This window comes from Mus caroli, chromosome 12 (genome assembly GCF_900094665.2).
Source record: "Mus caroli chromosome 12, CAROLI_EIJ_v1.1, whole genome shotgun sequence".
Lineage (NCBI taxonomy): Eukaryota > Metazoa > Chordata > Mammalia > Rodentia > Muridae > Mus > Mus caroli.
In genome coordinates this window covers 75,983,529-76,006,562 of record NC_034581.1, presented here as the reverse complement: position 1 = coordinate 76,006,562, position 23,034 = coordinate 75,983,529, and the positions used below count along the sequence as shown (strand labels likewise).

Below are 23,034 nucleotides of genomic sequence, written 5' to 3'. Positions count from 1 at the left end.
ACTGTCCTGGAACTCATTTTGTAGACCAGACTGGCCTCAAACTCAGAAATCCGCCTGCCTCTGCCTCCCAAGTGCTGGGATTAAAGGCGTGCGCCATCATGTTGTCTTTAATTCAGAGGACTACATTTCAGGGAGTCTTCTGCAATGGGTTTTGAGCTTATTTTCTTCTTGCTGCCTGCTCTAAAGCTAAGCTCTGGGAGGATAGGTGGGATGTAGGTTCAGGTTGCTCCTCAGCTTTCTCCATAGCACTTTGCCTTTGGTTTGCTCTTCCGACTCCACATTCTCTCATCCTCAACAACTCCCACTCGATAAAAAGGGGGAATTTGGCAAAAGAGATATAGAAAATGAATCCAGAAGCAATGATCGGATGCTAATCCAGAGAGCTTCTGAGCTTGTGGGTTTTATAAAGTTTTTTTTTCTTTTTTTCTTTTTTTAATGTCAGAGCTGGTAGGCATGTCTTTGATTCCAGCACTCAGGAAGCAGAGGTAGACAGATCCCTGAGTTCGAGGCCAACATGGTCTACAGTGCAAGGATGAGCACAGCCAGAGCTACACAGAGAAACCCTGTCTCAAAACAATAAAAATTTGTAGTTGTCTTGTGTGCTGCTTGTGTCTTGTTGAGTAAACAAACCCTCCAACTTTTCCAAGACCCTAGTCAGATGGATCCAGGGTCTTTTAGGAGCATCAATGGCAAGCATGTTTTCAGACTGAGACAAACCAATATGTGTGTACCAAACTTAGAGCAGACAAAACCTTAACTATTTTACACTCAGACAATGTGTACTGGTTAGTGATTTAATCTTACTGTGATTTCAATGAGATGAAAATGGATTATCTCCACATGAACTACATGAACAAGAAGACTTAGAACATTAAGGAAGTTTGAATATTGTATCTAGGAAAATGAAACTAAGTAAGGCATCAGAGGATTTGGATATATGTCGGAAAAATGTCTCCATTCCTTGTTCTTGGGAAGTCAGGGGATTACAGTTCAGACTGTACATTCCCTTGTAAAACTTTTGATAATCGTGTTATTTGGGGATTATTTTTATAACAGCTCCAATAAACGAATAATGAGTTTGACAGGATTTATGTAGTCTCCCCTATAATATGTACTTTAAATGGGTATATTAGTTATATTTCCTGTCACTATACCATAATACCCAAATAATAAAACTTACAAGGAGAAAGGGTTATTTTAGGTCAGTGTTTTCTCGGTTCTAGTTCATGATCGGGTGAGTAGCCCAGACGGGAATGGTAAGAAATGAAAAGCAGAAGCAATCCATACTCATCACAAGCAGGGGAATGGATACTCAGAGGGAGAAGACTAGCCAGGGTTCCAGTGAGCCAGAGCCCTCCTTCTTGGCGCCCCCTTCAGGAGGTTCACAGTGTCTCCCAATGGCACCTCCATGTAATCAGGGCTTTAGACACAAACTTCTGGACATGTTCAACACAGAACCTGTAGCAGCAGGATATTAAAGACTTTGATATGTAGCGGTGGAAGTGCTGGAAATAGTGGCTTAGGCTCAAATACAACAGGGAACAAAGGCAAGAGACTAAGAGAAACCACCCTCAACGGAAGGGGCAAGTACTCGGGTTTTTTCCTGAGCTTGAGGTGTGGGTATCAGAGGAAGGAAGAGTTGGAGGGATTAGAAATGTAAATTCTTTAGGATATAAGAAATGTTTGTGTGTATGAAAGAGAGACACATAGAGAGACAGAGACAGACACAGAGAGAGAGAGAGAGAGAGACAGACAGACAGACAGACACAGACAGACAGACAGAGAGATTATAGTTATGGCTTGAGTAATTTAAAACTTGATTTGGGGATGTTTTGCTGAGATTAACAATAATGAGGGTAAAATTTTTGGTGAGGAATAATTTAATCTTTCTGGAGCTCATGTCTTTGAACTTTGTGCAAGAGTGATGAGAAATGTCAAAATCAGTGCAGTCAGATGTAGAATGAATGTTCTGGTATTGACTGGACTGGAAGATGGAAGCCTTGACTCAGAACCGTATGGTATATGAAGCATCTGATGATGGAATCAGAGTGCACAGGAAAGTCTTTTTAAGTTCAAGTTGAATTATGCAGGTGGGGGGCTTTCTTAAAGGTTGAGAATGGTGTGTGCTTCTCTGTTTCTCTCTTTCTTCCCAACGCCATACAGTTTTCTTTGCCTCCTTTTCTCCTTCCCTTTTTCCTTTCCTTCTTCTCTTCCTCTGTCATCAAAAGTAAACATAAAAGGATGTATGGAGGTGCAGGAAAAGTTAAATCAGGATGCCTACTTTAAGTAAGATGGATTTGGAATTCTGGAGTTGATTGTTATTTGGTTAGGTATTTTATTTTGCTCATCTTAGGCATGGTTCATCGTGTCAGCATGATTAAAGCTACAATAAAAAGCTGGGCACATCAGGGCATCCCTGTAACCCCATCACTTGGAAGGCTGGTAGAGGCTGCTAGTTTTCCAGAAGTCATTTTCTTTTGGCATTGCCATTTTCTACAGGTAACCGATGAGAACATGTTCCTGCCATAGCCTTAGAAAAGTTTCATAAATTTTCCCTCTTCTGAAATTATTATTAAAGTTTAATTCATTTTAAGTAACATTCATTTATAATTTAAAGTGTTCCACCACATCTGTAGTATATACTAGGTATTATAGAAGACATTAAGATAAAAGTTATAATGCCAGGCAGTGGTGGCACACACTTTTAATCCCAGCACTTGGGAGGCAGAGGCAGGCAGATTTCTGAGTTGGAGGCCAGCCTGGTCTACAAAGTGAGTTCCAGGACAGCCAGGGCTACACAGAGAAACCCTGTCATGAAAAACAAAAACAATAACAAAAACAAAACAAAAAACAAAACAAAACAAAAAGATAAAAGTTATAAACCCTGTCGGTAAGGACGGTGTAATACTATACATATGTGTGTGTGTGTGTATGTTATGTGTGTATATACATATATATATGCACATACATATACATACATATATATGGATACATCTATTCCTCCAAGGGGAACTCATCAAGGAGACAGCAAATAATGAACAATCCATATAAATCCTAAGACTTATACAAATATATATACAGATTGTTTTGATTATTTTTCATGTCTTCAATTTTAACTGTCACTGGGACACTATCAGTAATTATGCAGACACCCAAATGTAGGTTAATACTATGCTAGAAAAATCAAGATATAGTCAAACTCTACTCCTAATTTTGCTTTAATTCCTTTTATTATGGATGTCCTCATACCACCAATAAGGATTATGCTACTTGTGTAAGTACTTATCTTCATACTTTGAAAGTTCTCAATATACGGCCAATATTATCTTGTCTACCCTCACCTCAGAACTGTTCATCCCATTCATTGAAACCAAATCCCAAACCATTGCCTTGATGCATCAGTCAGTCAGTCGGTATTTTCTCACTTGACTTCTTCACTTTATCTGAGCACTCTTTTGTTTTTCCACTTTCAGCACTGCAACTCTGATGCTCCAGCTCTGCCAGGACACAATCTCGACATGGCAGCACTATTCCCTGGCCTGCTCCAGGGGAAGAGCCAGGACAGAAGTGTCTCGTCCCCTGTCTTTTTCAGCTCTGGATGGAGTGCTTCATAATGTTAGGTGCAGATGCTAGAACACTCATGAGAGTCACTCTTTTGCTGCTCTGGCTTAAGGCAGTTCCATCCCTTATTGACCTCTCACAGACTGGGTCCACTCAATACCTCAGTTCTCCAGAAGTGGTTATCCCTCTGAAGGTGACCAGCAGGGCCAGGGGTGCAAAGAATTCAGAGTGGCTCTCCTACAGCATTGTATTTGGTGGTCGTAGACATGTTGTCCATATGCGAGCCAAGAAGCTGTTGGTTTCTACTCACATCCCTGTGCTCACCTACACAGAAGAACACGCCCCCCTCAGCGATTACCCCTTTGTCCCTAGTGACTGTTACTATCATGGTTATGTAGAGGGAGCCCTTGAGTCTTTAGTTGCTTTCAGTGCCTGCAATGGGGGGTTGCAGGGAGTGTTACAAATGAATGGCTTCTCTTATGAAATTGAACCTATCAAGCACTCTAGCACATTTGAGCACCTAGTCTATACATTAAATAATAACAAGACACAATTTCCACCTATGCTATGTAGTTTAACAGAGAAGAGACTACCGTACCAACCCTTTGGACTTGAAGAGGCTGAGAAGTCAGCTATGAAGCAAAATTATGGAAAACTGTGGCCCCACATGTGGTTTCTGGAGCTGGCTATAGTGGTAGACTATGGTTTCTTCACTAACGCTCAACAAAACTTGTCAAAAGTGCGAGGAGATGTGGTTCTTATTGTTAACATGGTAGATTCCATGTACAAGCTACTGGATACTTATGTGACTTTGGTTGGCATCGAGATTTGGAATCGAGGAAATGTTTTCCCAATGGAAAACATACATCAGGTCTTAGAAGATTTTTCTCAGTGGAAACAAATCAGTCTTTCTCAGGTACATCATGATGCAGCCCATATTTTCATTAGAAGCTCACTTATAAGTGTACTTGGTATAGCCTACATTGCAGGAATATGTCGTCCTCCTCTTGATTGTGGAGTTGAAAATTTCCAAGGGGACGCCTGGTCTCTTTTTGCCAACACAGTGGCCCATGAGTTAGGCCATACTTTTGGTATGAAGCATGATGAGGAATCCTGCTCTTGTGGGGAAAGTGGTTGTGTCATGAGTACTTTCAGAGTGCCAGCAGAGAGATTCACCAATTGCAGCTATAGTGATTTTATGAAGACCACTTTAAACCAAGGAACTTGTCTGTACAATCATCCAAGACAAGGTGAAGGCTTCCTGGTGAAGCGCTGTGGGAATGGTGTGGTTGAAAGTGAAGAAGAGTGTGATTGTGGATCTGTACAGGAATGTGAGCAAGATCCCTGTTGTTTTCTTAACTGTACGCTGAGACCTGCAGCTGCTTGTGGTTTTGGGCTCTGTTGCAAAGACTGCAAATTCATGCTCTTGGGGGAACTCTGTAGACCAAAGATCAATGAATGTGACCTTCCAGAATGGTGCAATGGAACATCTCACCAGTGCCCGGAAGATGGATATGTACAGGATGGGGTCCCCTGTGGTGCCGGTTCCTACTGCTATCAAAAGCAGTGTAATAACCATGACCAACAGTGCAGGGAGATTTTTGGCAAAGGTGCAAGAAGCACATCTCATAATTGCTATAAAGAAATCAACTTACAAGGAAACAGGTTTGGCCATTGTGGCACAAATGGCACAGCATTCCTAAAATGCAGAATGTCAGATGTGTTTTGTGGGAAAGTCCACTGTGAAAATGTAGAAGACATTCACCATCCCCAGGCTCCTTATATTTTGCAGAACATTTATGCCAATGGTATCACCTGCTGGAGTACTGGCCATTGTTTGGGGATGGGTGTGCCTGATGTTGGTGAAGTGAAAGATGGCACCACCTGTGGAGTAGGAAAGATCTGCATACACAAGAAGTGTGTCAGTCTGTCTGTCCTTTCAAATGCTTGCTTTCCTGAGACTTGTCATAGGAAGGGGGTCTGTAATAACAGGCATCACTGTCACTGTGACTATGGGTGGTCCCCGCCTTTCTGCCTGCACAGAGGGTATGGAGGTAGTATTGACAGTGGTCCAACGTCTCAAAAAAGAAGAGTCATTATCACTGTCTTGTCAATAACTGTGCCTGTTTTATCCGTCCTAATTTGTCTGTTCATAGCTGGGCTTTATAGAATATATTGTAAAATACCTTCTGGTCCCAAAGAGACTAAGGCTTCTTCACCAGGTTAAGAAGACACATAGCTTAATAGCCTATGCATTAAGTTTGGCAATAACAATATTACTGTATGTATGAATCTGAGCATATTTCTGAGAGTTTCCAGAAAGATGAAAGTATCTCCCTCTTCATCTGTATAAGAAATATTGTCACCAGGCACAGGTAATTCTTAATGTGTTCTTGGCTGTTATTTATTCTCTTAAGCAGCAAATAAAGTGTAATTGAGAAATGATAATATCTGAGCCACCCAACTGCTTGAATTTATTTAGCAAACAAAAGTGAGAAGCTGATTTTTATTTTTGTTCCTTTAATTAAAATCCTATGACCTTGTTCCCCATGTTTCTGATGGTCTACCTTGTCTATTATCTTTGCCATTATCTGACAGTTTAGGAATACTCTTGGAGTCTTTTTGTGAATATATATAAATCCCATGGAACAGAATTGTTTTTATATGTTTTGTTCATTATCTTTTATGACACACTGCCCAATTCAAACACATATTTTAATAAAGTGGTATATTAATTGCATAAAATAATAATGGGAGAGAAAGAATACCTCTTTAGTTACCTTGGAGATATCACTCTGCCCTCTTTTCAAACTACTACTACTAGAGTTTTTGTTCAAACTTCAATTGTGAATACTCACATGTTCATTTAAAATGCTGCGGCATACACTAGAGGTACCTGGCTGGTGTTTTGTGCCCAGTTGTCCCATCTATAGTCTATTCTTAGAATTTTAAAGAGCCCATCCATTGAAAATACAGGTCTGAGCCGGGCAGTGGTGGCACACGCCTTTAATTCCAGCACTTGGAAGGCAGAGTCAGGCAGATTTCTGAGTTCGAGGCCAGCCTGGTCTACAAAGTGAGTTCCAGGACAGCCAGGGCTATACAGAGAAGCCCTGTCTCAAACAAAACAAAACAAAACACCACACACACAAAAAAAACAAAAACAAAAAAGAAAAGAAAGAAAATACAGGTCTGATCAGATACCCATCATATCTCAAGACAACATCTGAGTAACATTGAATCAGCTGACCTTTTTGATGTCCACTGCACTATACCCTCTTCCTCTGTGGTACTATTCTTTTCAATGCACTTTTGGCTGTGCCATCCTTGCACAGCTGTACATATGTGGAGCTGGCACTCCAAAATACTTAGTAGCTTCTGCTGTGCCTTTGCCCTTGGAAACTCCATTCTACTCTCCAAACTGATTCAGTCTTTGGAAAATAATTGCTGAACTATTCAATATTCCATGTATGTTTCCTTGTTACTTTATGTGTTTTGTGGGAAGGTCCAGTGGTCACGCCTTAGTAGATTTCTGCACCTCAGTAGAAGATGAGGACCAGTGCAGACCGTGCACCATCCAGAAGAGGTTCATTACTGAAACCACAGAAACTGGAGAGTAAAGCAATGTTATAACCTGGTTAACCTTGGCTGCAGATGATACATTATAAATAGACATGTTCAAGTATATGTTTTCACGTGGAAACAAAAGATGGATGCTCTCATTTGTTGAGTTTCCAAAAAGTATTTGTTGTGTAAGTATGTAAAACGGATTAAGATGTATTAATCTAATGTTATTTTATAATTGTTGACTTTTGTTTGTATGCTTGGTAGTACTTTGAAATAATCAGTGGAGCCAGCTGACCATGTACTTATAGCACAAAAAGAAAAAAATCCAAAAAACAAAACATGATTCAAGTGTTAGTAATTCAAGATATAACCCTAAGATGTGACTGTTCAGTGAAGGACGGGGAAAGGGAAGGGCAGAGTATAGAAACCCATACAAAACGAATTAATGAGTGGTTCCTGAGATCATACTGGCTTCTGCTCTTTTGTATGTTTTGAGTTTATCTTGCTATAAGGAATAAGATAGTTATCCAACCATAGATACTTTTCCAAATGGTAGCCATTTGCCATCATATAACTTATTTTAAAAAGTAACTTTCAGGTGCACATCTTTGATCCCAGCACTTGGGAGGCAGAGGCAGGCAGATCTCCATGAGTTTAAGGCCAGCCTGGTCTACTGTCAGAAAGGTACTGTCATTGTTTTACAGGTGAATGAAATTGTCAGTTTAAAGAGTTAGTTTGCTGGATTCTTTGTGAAGTTAGGTAGGCTCCGTTGGTTTGAGAAGCACAAAGGAAGTAGATTGCTAACCAGGCTTCTCTGAGCCACAGGACCCATCCTCCATGGCCTCCCTGAGAGTCATGTGAAACACATTGGGGAATTACTGAATGGTCCTAGAGAAAACTGTCAGGAAAAGGAAGACACAAGTCATAAGCATTTGTAGTGGCAAACCATGGAAATTATCTATCGTGAGTACAAATGAGCAATGATGGGACAGGAGGACACCGGGTGGACCACTGGTGTGTACTTTCCACAAGCTCCCTAGGAAAACAAAAAGACACCGAGACAAGGACTAAATCTAAATGCTTTATATGAGAAAAGAAATCCTGGGAAACCAGGAAAACAAAACAAAACAAAACAAAACAAAACAAAACAAAACAAAACAAACGGAAGCCTATTGATGGTTGGGAAGGACAGAGCAGCAAATGCTAGCAGTACCCAGGGAGACTGTCCCCGGCTCAGGAGGTTGGCTGTAATAGTACGGAGACCTCCAGTACACACAAATGTCTTCCTTCTTTATTAAGGCAGTACTTGGCCTGTTCATGAAACATGTCAGAAATGAGAGGCAGTAAATGTGCCTGGAAGCATCTCTCAAGCAATAAAAGAAAAAACAAACAAACAAACAAAACCCCGCTTCCCAGTCCTCATGAAACAATTACAGGTGCTTGATACTTCATCTCTCAGAAGGTCTTCCAGGGTAGTACAGTGTGTCCTGGTTACCACCTCACACCCATTCATTCATTCTTTATGGATTTCTGCACTGTGCCCCACAGTTTCCCAGCTCCTTCACTGAACATTCACATTTTAAGATTATATCTTAAATCACTAACACTTGAATCATTTCTCAGGATATACTTTTATTTTTATTTTTCCTTCTTCCCTTTCTCCATCCCTCCCTCCCTCTCTCCCTCTCTCCCTCTCTCCCTCCTTCCTTTCTAACTTTTTATGCCAAAAGTTAGAAGTTAGTCCATACATGGTCAGTTGGCTCTACTGTGCCATCCATCATGAGGCAAGCATTGTGAGTGGGTAAAGTTGCGCTCCTGCTGCTGGGTGGGTAGAACAGGGAGAGAGTGGGGGAGAGAGAGCCAGTACTGGGGGTGTGGGGGAGGTATGACAGGGAGAGGGGAAGGAAGAGAGGAAAGGTTTCAGTAGCCAGGGACAAGGTATATATTGCCTGGGTGCTCCTCCAGGAATGTATTAACTGCTATTTGACCCCACCTCTCAATCATGAATACTATGAATCTATCAAGACATCCATTCACTAATTAACTTCCAGTGACTGGATCCACCAGCTGGAGACAGTGAACTTTTGGGGGATGCATCATATCCAAACCAAAACTCTCCCTCACCATCAGAAGATCACGTCCACCTCATACTGCAAGATGTCTTTCTCTTAAAGATCCCCTAACATTTCAGTATTAGCATTTCTTCTAAAGTCCCCATTCAAAGTCTCCTTTCAGACTAAAACAAACTCTTAGCTCAGAGCCTCTTTTTTAAAAAGTTACAGATTGTTGAGATCAATTGTTCAGAGTAAACAATCTCAAAGATCAGGGGCAGCATGAGGACCTAGTAGGTAAAAGTGGCTGCGGTGGAAACCATGAAACCTGTTTCATTGCCAAACGAATCCTAAACACAAACAAAACAACAAAACATGCATTGACTTGCTTGCGTCTGTAAATCCAGCACTCTTTAGTGAGATGGGAGGTAGAGACCAGAGAACTGTCTGGAAGCTGAGAGGTCAGCAAGTACTTAGCACAGCAGAGACGTGGCCTCGACATGGTGGGAACAGAGAACTGATGCCTGAAAGTTGTCCTTTAACCATACATATACTATGCATTCATATGAATGTGCATACATGCACATACACACATATGTTCACACACAGATGCACACAAGTACATGCGACATACACAGAAACACACACATTCACATACATATACTAGAGCACACACATACTCAGACAGACACACACACATACAGATACACATACTATACCACACACACATACTCAGACACACATATACTATACCACACAGAGATACACAGAGACACACACATACTACACCATGCAGAGATAGAATCACAGTAAGACCAAAACCTAGCACAGCAAACATTTAATCCTGTAGGCTCTAGTCAGACATTTGAGTCACACGGTAAATTTAAAGGGGCTTGGAAGTCACCCAGACCTTGCCATTGCAATAGACATGGCCTCTCTCCTAGGATGGATTTGAACAGTACCTGTGGCTTTCCTCAGCAGGCTGTTTCACACCCCTAGCATCTCTGAAATCTTGGGATCTCCGTTACAGTTTCAGTTTACTTTTGCAGATTTATACACACAATCCTCAGAGGGTCACTTGACCCTGCTACACATTGCTCTCCTAGATGTCCCTGTAAAATCTGAGTGTAGGCCAGCAAGATAAATGAGCACTTACCACCAAGCCTGACAACCTGTTTGGGGCCCGGGACCTACACAAGGGAAAAGGAGGATGGGTATGTCTTCTGACTTTGACATGAGTGCTGGGGCACACATGTGCACAGACACATGCTACTTGTGTGCATACTATACATGTAATTTTTTTAAATTAAGAATAAAAATCTAGGTCAAAGTCTCTATGACCTCTACATCTATAGTACTCCGTGTGCACGAGAAACTAGCATTCTAGGATGACACTGTGACCTGTTGCCAACTCAAGAGTAGCTTCTTAAGCTTACAAGCTTTCTAAAACCACAGTTACAGTGACCTCTGAGTGGGCAGCTAGACATCGTGAATGGACCCTGAGGAAGTGACTTCCTTGGTCCATATGAGGAGGTTTCCCAGCATTGTCTTAAGAAAAATTCTTTAAGATGATATCAGCCAGATAAAGAAGAGTGGTGAAGGGTATATGGGAGGCATTAGAAGGAGGAAAGTAAAGAAGAAATATAATTATAACCTAAAATGGAATGGGGAGGGAGGAGAGAAAGGGGGTCTTTTAATTGGTTTATACCTTTCAGACCTCTGACTGAGGTGCCTTTGAGAAATGTTTTCCCTACTGTCCCAGGTGCAAAGCACTTGACATCTTTTTAATGATCTTATTCTCCATAAGTCGTGCCTCCCTCAGCCTGTCAATTTTTCTTATATTTCCAAGTTTTTTTTTAATTTATTTTTTATTAGGTATTTTCCTCGTTTACATTTTCAATGCTATCCCAAAAGTTCCCCATACCCACCCACCCCCAATCCCCTACCCACCCACTCCCCCGTTTTGGCCCTGGGGTTCCCCTGTACTGGGGCATATAAAGTTTGCAAGTCCAATGGGCCTCTCTTTGCAGTGATGGCCGACTAGGCCATCTTTTGATACATATGCAGCTAGAACAAGAGCTCCGGGGTACTGGTTAATTCATATTGTTGTTCCACCTATAGGGTTGCAGTTCCCTTTAGCTCCTTGGGTAATTTCTCTAGCTCCTCCATTGGGGGCTGTGTGATCCATCCAATAGCTGACTGTGATCATCCACTTCTGTGTTTGCTAGGCCCCGGCATAATCTCACAAGAGACAGCTATATCTGGGTCCTTTCAGCAAAATCTTGTTCTTTTCTGCTCTCTCATAACCTTCAGTGGAAACATGACTGAAAGTTGGGTAGCAATATCTACACGACAGATTAAAAGCTGGAGTGCCTTGACACTTCCTCCAAAGTCATCAGTGAGGTTGTCGGCTAGGTGACAAGTGCAGAGTACTACACACCCACTGAAATAGGACAACACGATACCTTCTTTCAAAGTAAAGATTGTAGAATTCATATCTCACATCTCTTCTCGCCACACTGTGTGTTGACACTGTCATCCTTTGCTTAACCCTGTGATGAAGAGAAAATGGATTAAAGATACTAACACCAATGCTATTTCTAATAACAACTCAAAAATCATGTAAAAATAATTCTGTCTTCTTCTGGGCTGTGAGTCATTTATGCTTTGGAGTGGCTTATTTTCAAAGGTTTGTGTGTTGGAAGCTTGGTCTTTGGTGTGGTGCTAGTGCTGCTGAGGTGGTATAGCTACCAAGAGGTAGGGCTAAGAGAGAGTTACATAAGTCATTGAGAGTGTTATCTTTATTCAAAGTTAATATACTTCCTTTGGGACTATGGTTAGAGGGTTGATAAGATATTAAAGTTAGCCAGGCAGTGTTGGCACATTCCTTTAATCCCTGCACTTGGGAGGCAGAGGCAGGCAGATCTCTATGACTTTGAGGCCAGCTTGTTCTACAGAGTGAATTCCAGGACAGCCAAGGCTACACAGTGCTTTGGTTTTTAGTGCAGGGAGGAGGCTTCCAGGTCAGTTCCAGTTGGCTCCTTCATGTTCTTTGTCCAAAGCATGTGGTATTTTCAGCAACAGAGCCTTGCCTTCAAATCCTGGGAAGGAATCAGTTATCCTGCCTAGCTGAGATGCTTCTGAAACATAGCAGTGACCTGCATGGCAAGAACAGTGTCCTTAGATTAAATAGCAGCAGGCTGATTGGACCTAAGACACACATAATAGGAGAGAATTTAAGTCTGGCATTGTAAATCTAGCCAACTACCCATGGATGGTGAGGCCAAGCACCCTAGGGGAGAACCACTTTTCTAAACCAGTGTAATTCCTAACTACATTCTAAACTCATACCTTTTGACACACAGGTAAGTGTAGTTCTTATCCATCATCAAATAAGTTTCTTTCTTGCAGCATATGGAAAGTTACAACTGGTCAAAAATGCAGAAAATAACTAACCATGAGGTGTCCATACCAATTAACACATCTACAATACAAGCCTGATACCTAAGGTTCAAGGAACATTGTGGAAGAAGGAGCAGAGAGATTGTAAGATCCAGAGGACCAGGATGCTCAGGTAGTGTCCTCTAGACATGAGAGTGAAGTTATACCCATGAAATCTCAAAATTATGGTTGCCCAAACAATATCTGAACAATGGGAATGCCAGTTGACATGTCAATATGTTTGGGGGAAATCTCACAAGGCTCTGTTTCTAGATGAAGAGCTACAGTCAATGACTACTAAGAGAGAGAAAAATCAGTTTTTCCCAGAGAATGAGGCTATCCAATACCAAGGGGTCAGCCCTAAAAAACATATACATACATGTAACACTAAGAGGATCCAACAAATTGTATTTACATATTTATATGCATGTAAAACACAACTACATGTCAGGGGCTAGAAAACTAACAAGGAAACCTTTCCTTGTTTCTGTGATGTAACACCGAAAGTCACTAAAATAATTTGATATTTAAAATAAAAAGTTCTTACCTGAAAAAATAAATAAGACATAATTTCAAAGAAAATATGTTAGCCTAAAAGAAACAGATAATTAAAAAGAACCTAAAAGATGCTTTGAAGCCCCAAATATATACAGGTGTGAATCAGGCTGAGAGTCTTTTCATGTAAACACAAGCTGTTCATTCTCTCTAGAAGAGGAATAATGCATATGGAGAGGGCAGAATTAGCAGCTCAGAGACTGAGCTTAGAAGGCAGAGAATCACATTTTGCAGGTGAAAATGAAAGAACCTAGTGGGGAAACCCCCACTCAATTCGGCGCGCACCCAAAAATCACGAACAGACGGCCAACTTGATGTAAGAACACGAGGTAGTTTAATGATGGAGCTCCGGGCCGACACATATCTCCCGCAGGAGACAGAGGTGTTGACCACATGGTGGAGTCATAATGGCGGAGCTCAGGGTTGAAACGTATCTCACGCAGGAGACAGTGGTTTCGACCCTGAGGCTTGGAAGCTAGGGACTTTTATAGAAAAGGGGTGGGGTCAGGGGAGGAATTGGCGCGGTTTTACATGATTGGTCCATTTAAACATCAACAGACTGTCAGAAGGGCGGGAGATAGGGAGGCACCAGGCCAGTCAGGACATGTAACCACGGGCCTGCCCGGGCATGTCCTGGCCTGTTCTGCTATGTTCTCAGCCCCAGGTTTTAAAGCTCACAAACTCNTCTTTGGGCTATTTGACATGAATCACAGGTCTCAAGTTTTATTTCCTTTCATTGGCAGGTGTAGTTTAAGTCAAAGGATCTATCTGTCTTATGCGCAGCCGGCTTTTGGTATGGCCCAGTGCCTCTAAATACACTGCTAAAGGTCACTGATTCTTAGCTCCCTTCTGCCTTAATACAGTTGTTTTGATTGGGAACTTCTATGCTAGTTATCTTGTGGTAGTTCTTCCATTGTATGATGAACCTAGCTTGGTTTATTTGATTCATAAGTAGATTATTCAGATTTCTGTGGCTGTAACAAAATATAGGAAAAAAGCAACTTGAAAAGACGTTTTTTGTTGTTGTTTATCCATACTGTTTATTGACTGTTCATTGTGGAAAACAGATGCATACCAACTACTCAGGGTGGACAGAGATTAAATACCTTTTGCAGGGAGGAGTGTCTGGGGAGGGAAGCTTATTGGCTAAACCCTTTAGGTACCTTATTAGCCTGGAGAACTCTGTTCTGGGCTATGTGACTGTAGTGGGGAGTGTGGACACATGGTGTTCTGGGCTAGGAATCTAATAGGGAGCAGGGAAGCACCTGATATCCATCCCAGATGGGTACTTGAGGTCTCAGACCCCCTCAGTCATGCCTCACCCCACCCCCAGATTTCCATCAATTCTCCTGGCCCTCTGGGATTCTCTCTTTTCTCTCCCTATATGTGATCCTGCCACCTCTCTCTCTCCCACCCAATTCCCTCCCTCCTCCTGCCTCCCATGATTATTTTGTTCCCCTTTCTAAGTAGGATTGTAGTATCTGTAAGACTCTGAAGAGCCTTAGCTTACCAGGGACCCCCTGAGTGAACCACATGGAGCCGGGATTGATGCAAAAAGCAAGAGGAATTTATTGTTCCAGTGCAGTGGGGTCATCCAAGACCCAAAGGAGAGGCGGTGACCCCTGTGCCTGGTTGGCGAGTTTTTATATGGTTTCCAGGGGCAGAATAGAGCATCAACAGCTAGGTACAATATGATTGGCGGAACAGTACACTCTTTAAACTGATTAGTCTTTAGGGAATGAGGTGAAAAGGACTACCCTTGTCTGAAGGTAGGCAACAGTCCTGCGGAATGTGTCCCCACCCGCAGGTTGGTTCCTGCCCTGTGGTCTGAGAATTGTTAATTAGACTCTCCCTTCTGGAGGGGCGAGTGTTTCATGACCTTCCTAAAGTTCCTGAGCTGACTTTTTCACATCCTCACTTGAGCCTGCTTTCTTGTTAAACTTCGTATGGTCTGTGAGTTGTATCATGGGTGTTCTGTACAATGGGTATCAGAAAATCAGGTCCCAATCAAAAAGGGTAAACTTGTTGGTTCAATTTGCAGATGCCAAGCTTTCTATTTTTCAAGACTCCAGCAATAGTGAGAGAAGACAATGGCTGATGAGGAATTTTGGGAAATAGCATCTTCTGAACATGACAGAGCTCTTGCACTCACTAACTCACAGCAGCTCTGTTTGCCTATACCAGATCTGCACAGGCCCAGTCAGCATTCCAGCATAATGTGTGTGTATGCGTGTGTGGGTGCTGGATAGCAAGGCCAACACCTAGCTGAAAACTATTGTCAGTTAATGATGGGTAAGGGAGAGTGAGTTTTCTTCAAGAATGTTGCCATTCAAAGGTTGCCCCATTTTTCCAAACATTCTTGTCTGTCAGAATGAAGAGTTGTGTTCAGCACACCCTTTCGTTCTAACAGGTCTTTGTACTCTAGAAGGAGTGGTGCCTTCTTGTTCACTCCCACGGCTGGGTGGTGAAATGTCTCCCTAGAAACAGCATTGTTAGAACAGGAGGAGAGCTTCAGAGCATTGTGCAGCAGTCCTGTTCTTCTCTTTATCAGTGAGTAGCAGTCCTAGTTTTTAGTTTCCACATGAAAGTGTTGTCTTTTTTATTTTCCAAAATACTTCTGCTTGTCTATGCTCCAGACTAGTTTTTATGTTGTTTCCTTTGTTGTTCTCATTTTGTTTATATTTCTTCTGTAATTTGTGTATCGTTTTGTTCTGTCTTTTTGCTTTTGCTCTGAGATAAGATCTCAAGTAGGCACAAATGACTCAAACTCTGAACTCCTGATTGTACTGCCTCCATCTTCTAAGTTCTAGGATTACAGATAGGTTTGACATATCTAGATATGTTGGTTGTTATTAATCAGCTGATTAAAAAATATCAATCCCATCAAATTCCTGAAAATTTCTCTTTCGATATCATTACCCCAATTCTGCTGTAAAATGAATAGGTATAGTCACAGGTTAAATAACATGAAGAATTTAAAAGACTTTTTGTATCATCAAGGATAAATTATTAGCAATTATTATCAATTTAGAGAGAAAACTACTTCGTGGTGGCTAGGAGCAATGTGAGCAGAAAAGCAGCTGAGGTCCCAATATTGCCTTCAAGGGTACATCCTTAATGAATTAACTTCTTCCATTTAGTCTCACTTCCTAAGGATTCTGTCACACACAGGCTGGCAATCAAACCATTAGTATATGTCATCTGATATATTTAAGATCCAAACCATAGTATTTTGTGCCTGGCTCCCAAAGGATTATTTTTATTTCAGAATTCAAAATACATTTAGTTTGTCTCCAGGGTCCTTGAACTCTTACCTCTTCCAATATTCCTGAAAAATCCAAGTCTAAAGCCTTCCTTCAGACTCAAGGCAATGTCACCTGGGAGCTTGTTTGTTCAAACAAACAAGCAAGCAAATATACAAACAAATTAATAATCAAGGTACATGGCACAACAAGACAGTGTGGCACAGGGTAAACAGCTTCATGACAGATCAACTACTGAAAAAGCGTAACATAAAAACAAAAAACTAGGCCTTTAGTTAGGCCCAGGCTTGAGAATGTGACCTTTGTGACTCAATGCTCCAAGGCATGCTAATCATAAAACAGATAGCTACATTCCTCCACCCACCTGCTTCCTGGGTTCAGGGAGTGTTCATTCAAAGAAAGTCACCCTGACCACTCCTGGAACCCGCTATGCAAATGTGCTATTGTTAGGGGCTCATAGAAACTGTCTTGAGAAATAACCCACACAATTTCCAGGTATTCCTTGTGACTCTTGTGACTTTGCACTTCCTCGTGACTCTTAACTGGTATTTTTGGTATTTTCTAACAACACCCTCCCCACCCCCTTGAGTTGTGGTTTCTTCTTTTAAATACCCCCTTACCCAGCTACTCAGGGCCCACAAGGTCCTCTAACCCTGCGTGGTGTACGACTGTGGGCCCCAGAGTGCGCCTGGAATAAAAGTCCTCTTGCTGTTTGCATCAAGACTGTTTCTCCTGAGTGATTTGGAGTGTCGCCTCTTCTGAGTCAGAACATGGGGGAGTCCTCACATTGTGGGTCTTTCACTATTGGGCACAGAGACATAGGTTCAGACTGAAGCAAAGCTAAACCAAACCCAACATATCAAACAGTAAACATTAGCGTTGTACATCCAACATTCAGGGCATGAACTGCAAAGGGTTTGGGCATCCCTCTTCCTGTGTCTTTGCTCAGTGCAGCCCATGTGACTGCTTTTGTCTGTCAGTCCCCTCACCATGTGGTCTACATTCAGGTATCCCCATCTAATTAACCAATATTGGGTTTTTACTGCTAAATCCAACCTCCCGCAAGGTCTCTGAGAATGGACAAAATGTAGACAAGCTCTTTGCTGGAAGGACATACTTGATCAACTCTAGTTCCAGCAGCATCCTGCCTGATACCTCATCATCATATCCATTCCTGTAGGCATTCTGAGCCCTCACTAGCACCGCCCCCTTACCTCTATTTACCATATTCTAGGCTTTTTTAAAGTCTGCTTCCCCAAAAGCTTTCTAAATCCTTTTCTTAAATTCCAAATGGTTTGAGCTACCCCACTAGTATAGTCTCAGCAAAAACACATAGATCACAGCCATTTTCCCTGTTCTGTTTCTGAATCAAAACACCTGAAGAAGCCAATGGTCCGTTTTGGATAGTTTCAGCAGATTTAGTCTACAGTGGTTTGCTTCCATTACTTCTTGGTCCAGGGAAAAGCAGAACAACATGGTGGGAATCATGGTGGGGAGACCACATTGCCTGCTTGTAACTGGAAGCAAGGAGAGGAAGGGGAGGAGGCTGTAGATCTTGATATGTTCTTCAAGGGAAAGCCTTCAATGACATAACTTCCTTTTGGTGCTAAGGTCTAAAGGCCCATCTTCCAACCATGCCAGAGGCAGGTAACTAAGTCTTTTATCACATGTCCTTCATGAGACATTTAGGTTCCATAGATATCTATTGTTACATAGCAATACCTTTTCAAATCAAGAACAATTATCCTAGGTGCCTCCTTAGTATGGTAGATAACTCATCAGTCTTGTCAGAACAATTGTACTCTAAGAAATTTTAAATAACTTGTGACAGTGTCCTACTCCAAAAGCAGGAGCCTTTGCATTTCTTCATCTCTGAGGCCTCACTGTCACTACACTGAACTCCTACTTTGGTAGTTATTCAATCCATAGCCAAACTGCTACAGTGCCGTGTGTTTGGGAATAAGCCAACTATCAAACAATCCACTTCCTTCTTTATGGGAACAAAGGGCATAAGGGACAGTTTGTGTTTAAAAAAACATGACACTGACATGAATATCTGGCATGGGCCAAGACCGCTTATGCTGGACTTCAAGAGGTTCTAAATGAGCACAAAATGGCTCCTTAAACTCTCTTCAAGATCCTGGCCTTCAGTGGCCTTCCTACTTCTCTAGCAGCAGAATTCAGAATTTACAGACCTCATAAAAACTTACAGTGCCTTGAACCTGGCTCCTCTGAATATGGGCTCAGCAGAACTCCCACAGCCTTGACACCTGAGCCCACATGGCATCCTACCTTTCTGTGAAGGATCAAGTGTTTCTGCCCAAAGAGAAAGCCAAGCAAGGATAAGTCATTGAACCACTTGGTGTGACTCCTGACATGCAAGGCAGCCCCGAGGCCTGCTCAGCGGTAGCCAAGTCTGTTGTCAGACCAGTCCCACAGCACTACTAGTGCTGGCTGGAAGATAATGGCACTGTAAATCCTAGTCACACAAACTGCAAAGGTCATGGAGTAAACCCTAAACCCCCAGTGTCTCAGCATACTTGGAAATACGGCTTTTAAACAGAAAATTTGATAGATGTTCTAAGTAGGCCCCAGTACAACATGATTGCTATGCTTTTCAGAAGAGGGCATGTGGACATGCATACAGCATGTAAAGAGCATATAACTGGAGATGTTGGGGGGGGGAATGGTGACTGGCAAGCTGAGGAAAGGCCTCAGAAGATTTCCCCCCTTTCCAGCATGCTACCTTGGATTTCAATTCCCCGAATTGTCAACAAAATAGCTGCAATAGCTATCTGTATCTTTGCTCTTTGTGCTGTGTTGTGTGTGTATATGTGTGTGTGTGTGTACATTTTTTATTAGATATTTTCTTTATTTACATTTTAAATGTTATCCCCTTTCCTAGTTTCCCTTCCAAAAATCCCCTCCTCCCTCCCTCTGCTCCCCAACCCACCCACTTCCATTCCTGGTCCTGCCATTCCCCTATACTGGGACATAGAGTCTTTGTGTGTGTGTGTGTGTGTGTGTGTGTGTGTGTGTGTGTGTAGTGTAAATTTAAAACCAGAGAGTTCAGTTGAAGTGCAAGTTGGAACAAATGCAGTGTTAGAGAAGAGGTGGTTTAGCACTAAATGCATATGTATCCTGAAGCTGTTCATCAGAGAGATGCTCTCCCTCCACCCCCCCACCCCCGATACTACAGTGCCCTAAGCCTGGCCACTCACAAGACAATAGCTGTGAACATGGTACCTGAGCCCACATGATATTCTATCATCCCCAATGGGGAAGTTGATTCTGATTTGCTTTGTGCTTCTCCTGATGTAAAAATCAGTGCTCCAAAGAAGTCTCGACTTGGTTGTTTGGCCAGTTCTACAGTATCATGACTTCTCAATGAAACAACACTCTAGTAATGAAAACTTTGTAACCTGTATCACTTAGGTACTATGTGAGTCACTGATAATAGTTACAGCCAAAGTATCTAAAACGAGATTACACAACTATGCCCCCTTGAATTTGGTTCTATCATGGAATACTTTGGTTTCTCCACCTATGGTAATTGAGAGTTTTGCTGGGTATAGTAGCCTGGGTTGGCATTTGTGTTCTCTTAGGGTCTATATAACATCTGTCCAGGATCTTCTGGCTTTCATAGTCTCTGGTGAGAAGTCTGGTGTAATTCTAATAGGCCTGTCTTTATATGTTACTTGACCTTTTTCCCTTACTGCTTTTAATATTCTATCTTAATTTAGTGCATTTGTTGTTCTGATTATTATGTGTCGGGAGGAATTTCTTTTCTGGTCCAGTCTATTTGGAGTTCTGTAGGCTTCTTGTATGTTCATGGACATCTCTTTCTTTAGGTTTGGGAAGTTTTCTTCTATAATTTTGTTGAAAATATTTGCTGACTATGCCCCCTTGAAGCCAAACCTAATGTGTCCTAAAAAGTAATATTTGAAGGTGGAACACTTCATGTAGAAGTTGTATAGATTTCAATGGCGGGCACAAGAAACATGAAAGATAAAGGGGAATTTGATAATACTAAGGAAGTGCAATAATTCTCTAGCAACTTACTCCAAGGAAATGGAAAGTTATCAACTGCCTAAAAAGAAAGTTGGTAACAATCTGAAGGAAACTGAGATACAAGAGAATACTGCCAGACAGTTTAGTGAAACCAAGCAAAGAATTTATGATGAGAATCAGAAATTCAGCAAGGAGGAGATTTATCCGACAGTTAGGACTTCACTTCATGGGTATTAATGTAAACATGTTTTGCGTTTGTGCTGGGTGAATGGGACGGCATGGAAAGGAGAGACAACAATAGACAGGCTAGTGGCATCCAGAAACTGTAAACTTTCGATCTTTAAAGAAGCAGTAGATCTAATGTTACACACTAGGCAAGACAGTAAGGGACTTAGTGGCAAAAGAGTGGAGGAAATGTTGATTATAAAAAGATAAAGAAATATTAAGATTTGTTCTATGGGGATGTGGTTAGGTGTGGGGGAAGGAGATGTCTCAGCAGGCCCATGCTGAGGCATCTCTTCCTCCTGAGGGACCAGCACACAATGGTATAGTATAGAACAGAGTTTATTTAGGGCATGGGGAGGGGAGTTAAGAGGGTAGTAGAGGCAGAGAAAGGCAGAGAGTAGAGAAGTAGAGGCTGGCCATGACCACGTTGAGAGTGGGGAAAGGGAGGGAGGAAGGGAAAAGCCCAAGAGGGCAAGAGAGAAGTGAGAGGGAAGCAAGAGTAAGAGAGCAAGGAGGGGGCAAGCAGCCCCTTTTATAGTGGGCCAGGCCTACCTGGCTGTTGCCAAGTAACTGTGGAGAGGAGCATTCCTGGCTATTGCCAGGTAACTGTGGGGGTGGAATATGGACAGAATGCCAACAGGAAAGGCTTAGCAAGCTCTGGAGGAGGTCAGCAACCCCTGAAGAAAGCAATTGCTAGAGGATGACTTCCATGCACTTCTGAGAACACTCTCCAGGGCTCTGGTAGAGAATCATCATCTTAGAGTTGCCCTTTAGAACTTTCGGGCCAGAAAGAACTGAAGCCATTGCATTTTATATCACCAAGCCTTGAGTATCTCCTGCTTTCTAGCAGCTAAACAGACAACCACCTTATGACTAATGTGGGTCCAGGAAACAGGCAAGGATTCGAATGCAGATTCTTAGATAGAAAGCTACTCCAGGAAGTGCAAAAGATGCTTCAGAGAAAAGCCAAAGTCCTTACAGCTAGAAACCATAGTCTGACCTTTGTGAAGAACAAGACCATCTATGTGTGGATGCCAGTTGTTAAAATGGTGTCCTAGTTTCATTTTTGTTGCTGTAATAACTGACAAAAGCAACTTAGAACATAAGAGGTTTATAATCCCAGTTATAGTCCATTATTGGCAGTAGGGATGGGGAAGTCATGTCAGTGGCTTTAGTCATGTCAAACCCACGGTCATGATTAGACAAAAATAAAATGCATGCAAAGGTTTGCTTGCACAACAAGCTCTCCTCTCTCACGTAGTCTAGGACTACCAGCCAAGGGTATAGTGCCTCCTACAGTGGGCTAGGTCTTCTTACATTAACCAACCCAACAAAGAAAATCCCTCACAGGCATGACACAGGCCAAACAAAGAAAACATTCCTTCACTGAGACTCCCTTCCCAGATGATTCTAGGAAGCTGACAAATAAAAGTGGCCATATCCCAGTGGGAAAACTGGTGTGGCCAGGGTATCTGGGATCACTCAACCTTATGCTTCATCCTTTCAACATAAATCGATTTGTTTTTGAGTAGTGCTTTTATACTTTCAAAGCCCAGCAGGCGCACACTTGTGTGGCAAAAGGCAAAAAGATGGTGGCATCTAGAAAACCATCCATTTCATCTAGAATTTCCAGTTTTGTTGAGTAGAGACTCATAGTAGGATCTGATGATTTTTTTAATTTCCTCTGTTTCTGTTGTTATGTCTCCCTCTTCAATTCTGATTTTATTAATTTGGATACTTCCTCTTTGCCCTTTAGTTAGTTTGGCTAGGGGTTTATCTATCTTGTTGATTCTTTCAAAGAACCAGCTTTTGGTTTTGCTGATCCTTTGTATTGTTTTCTTTGTTTCTATTTGGTTACTTTCTGCCCTGAGTTTGACTCTTTCCTGCCTTCTACTCCTCTTGGGTAAGTTTGCTTCTTTTTGTTCTAGTGCTCTCAGGTGTGCTATTAAGTTGTTAGTGTAAGATCTCTCCTGTTTCTTTACAAGGGCACTTAGTGCTATGAACTTTTCTCTTAGTACTGCTTTCATTGTGTCCCATAGGTTTGGGTATGATGTGTCAACATTTTCATTAAATTCCAGGAAGTTTTTAATTTCTTTACTTCTTCCCTGACCAAGTTACCACTGAGTAAAGAGTTATTCAGTTTCCACGTGTATGTGGACTTTCTGTAGTTTTTGCTGTTATTGAAGACCAGCCTTAGGCCATGGTGGTCTGATAGGATGCATGGTATTATTTCAATCTTCTTGTATCTGTTGAGGATTGCTTTGTGACCAATTATATGGTTGATTTTGGAGAAGGCACCATGAGGTGCTGAGAAGAAGGTGTAGTCTTTTCTTTTAGGGTGAAATGTTCTGTAGATATCTGTT

The 23,034-nt window shown here is 41.9% G+C and overlaps 1 protein-coding gene across 1 annotated transcript in view; it reads left to right on the top strand.

Moving 5' to 3' along the window:
- The window catches only part of LOC110307020 (disintegrin and metalloproteinase domain-containing protein 21), a 9,879-nt gene extending 3,872 nt beyond the window's left edge, over window positions 1–6,007 (top strand). Inside the window, exon 2 of the mRNA XM_021179216.1 lies at window positions 3,474–6,007. Coding sequence (XP_021034875.1) covers window positions 3,599–5,788 — 2,190 coding nt within the window. The 5' untranslated portion in view covers window positions 3,474–3,598 and the 3' untranslated portion in view covers window positions 5,789–6,007. The remainder of the gene's footprint in view (window positions 1–3,473) is intronic.
- The last annotated feature ends 17,027 nt before the right edge of the window (window positions 6,008–23,034 follow it).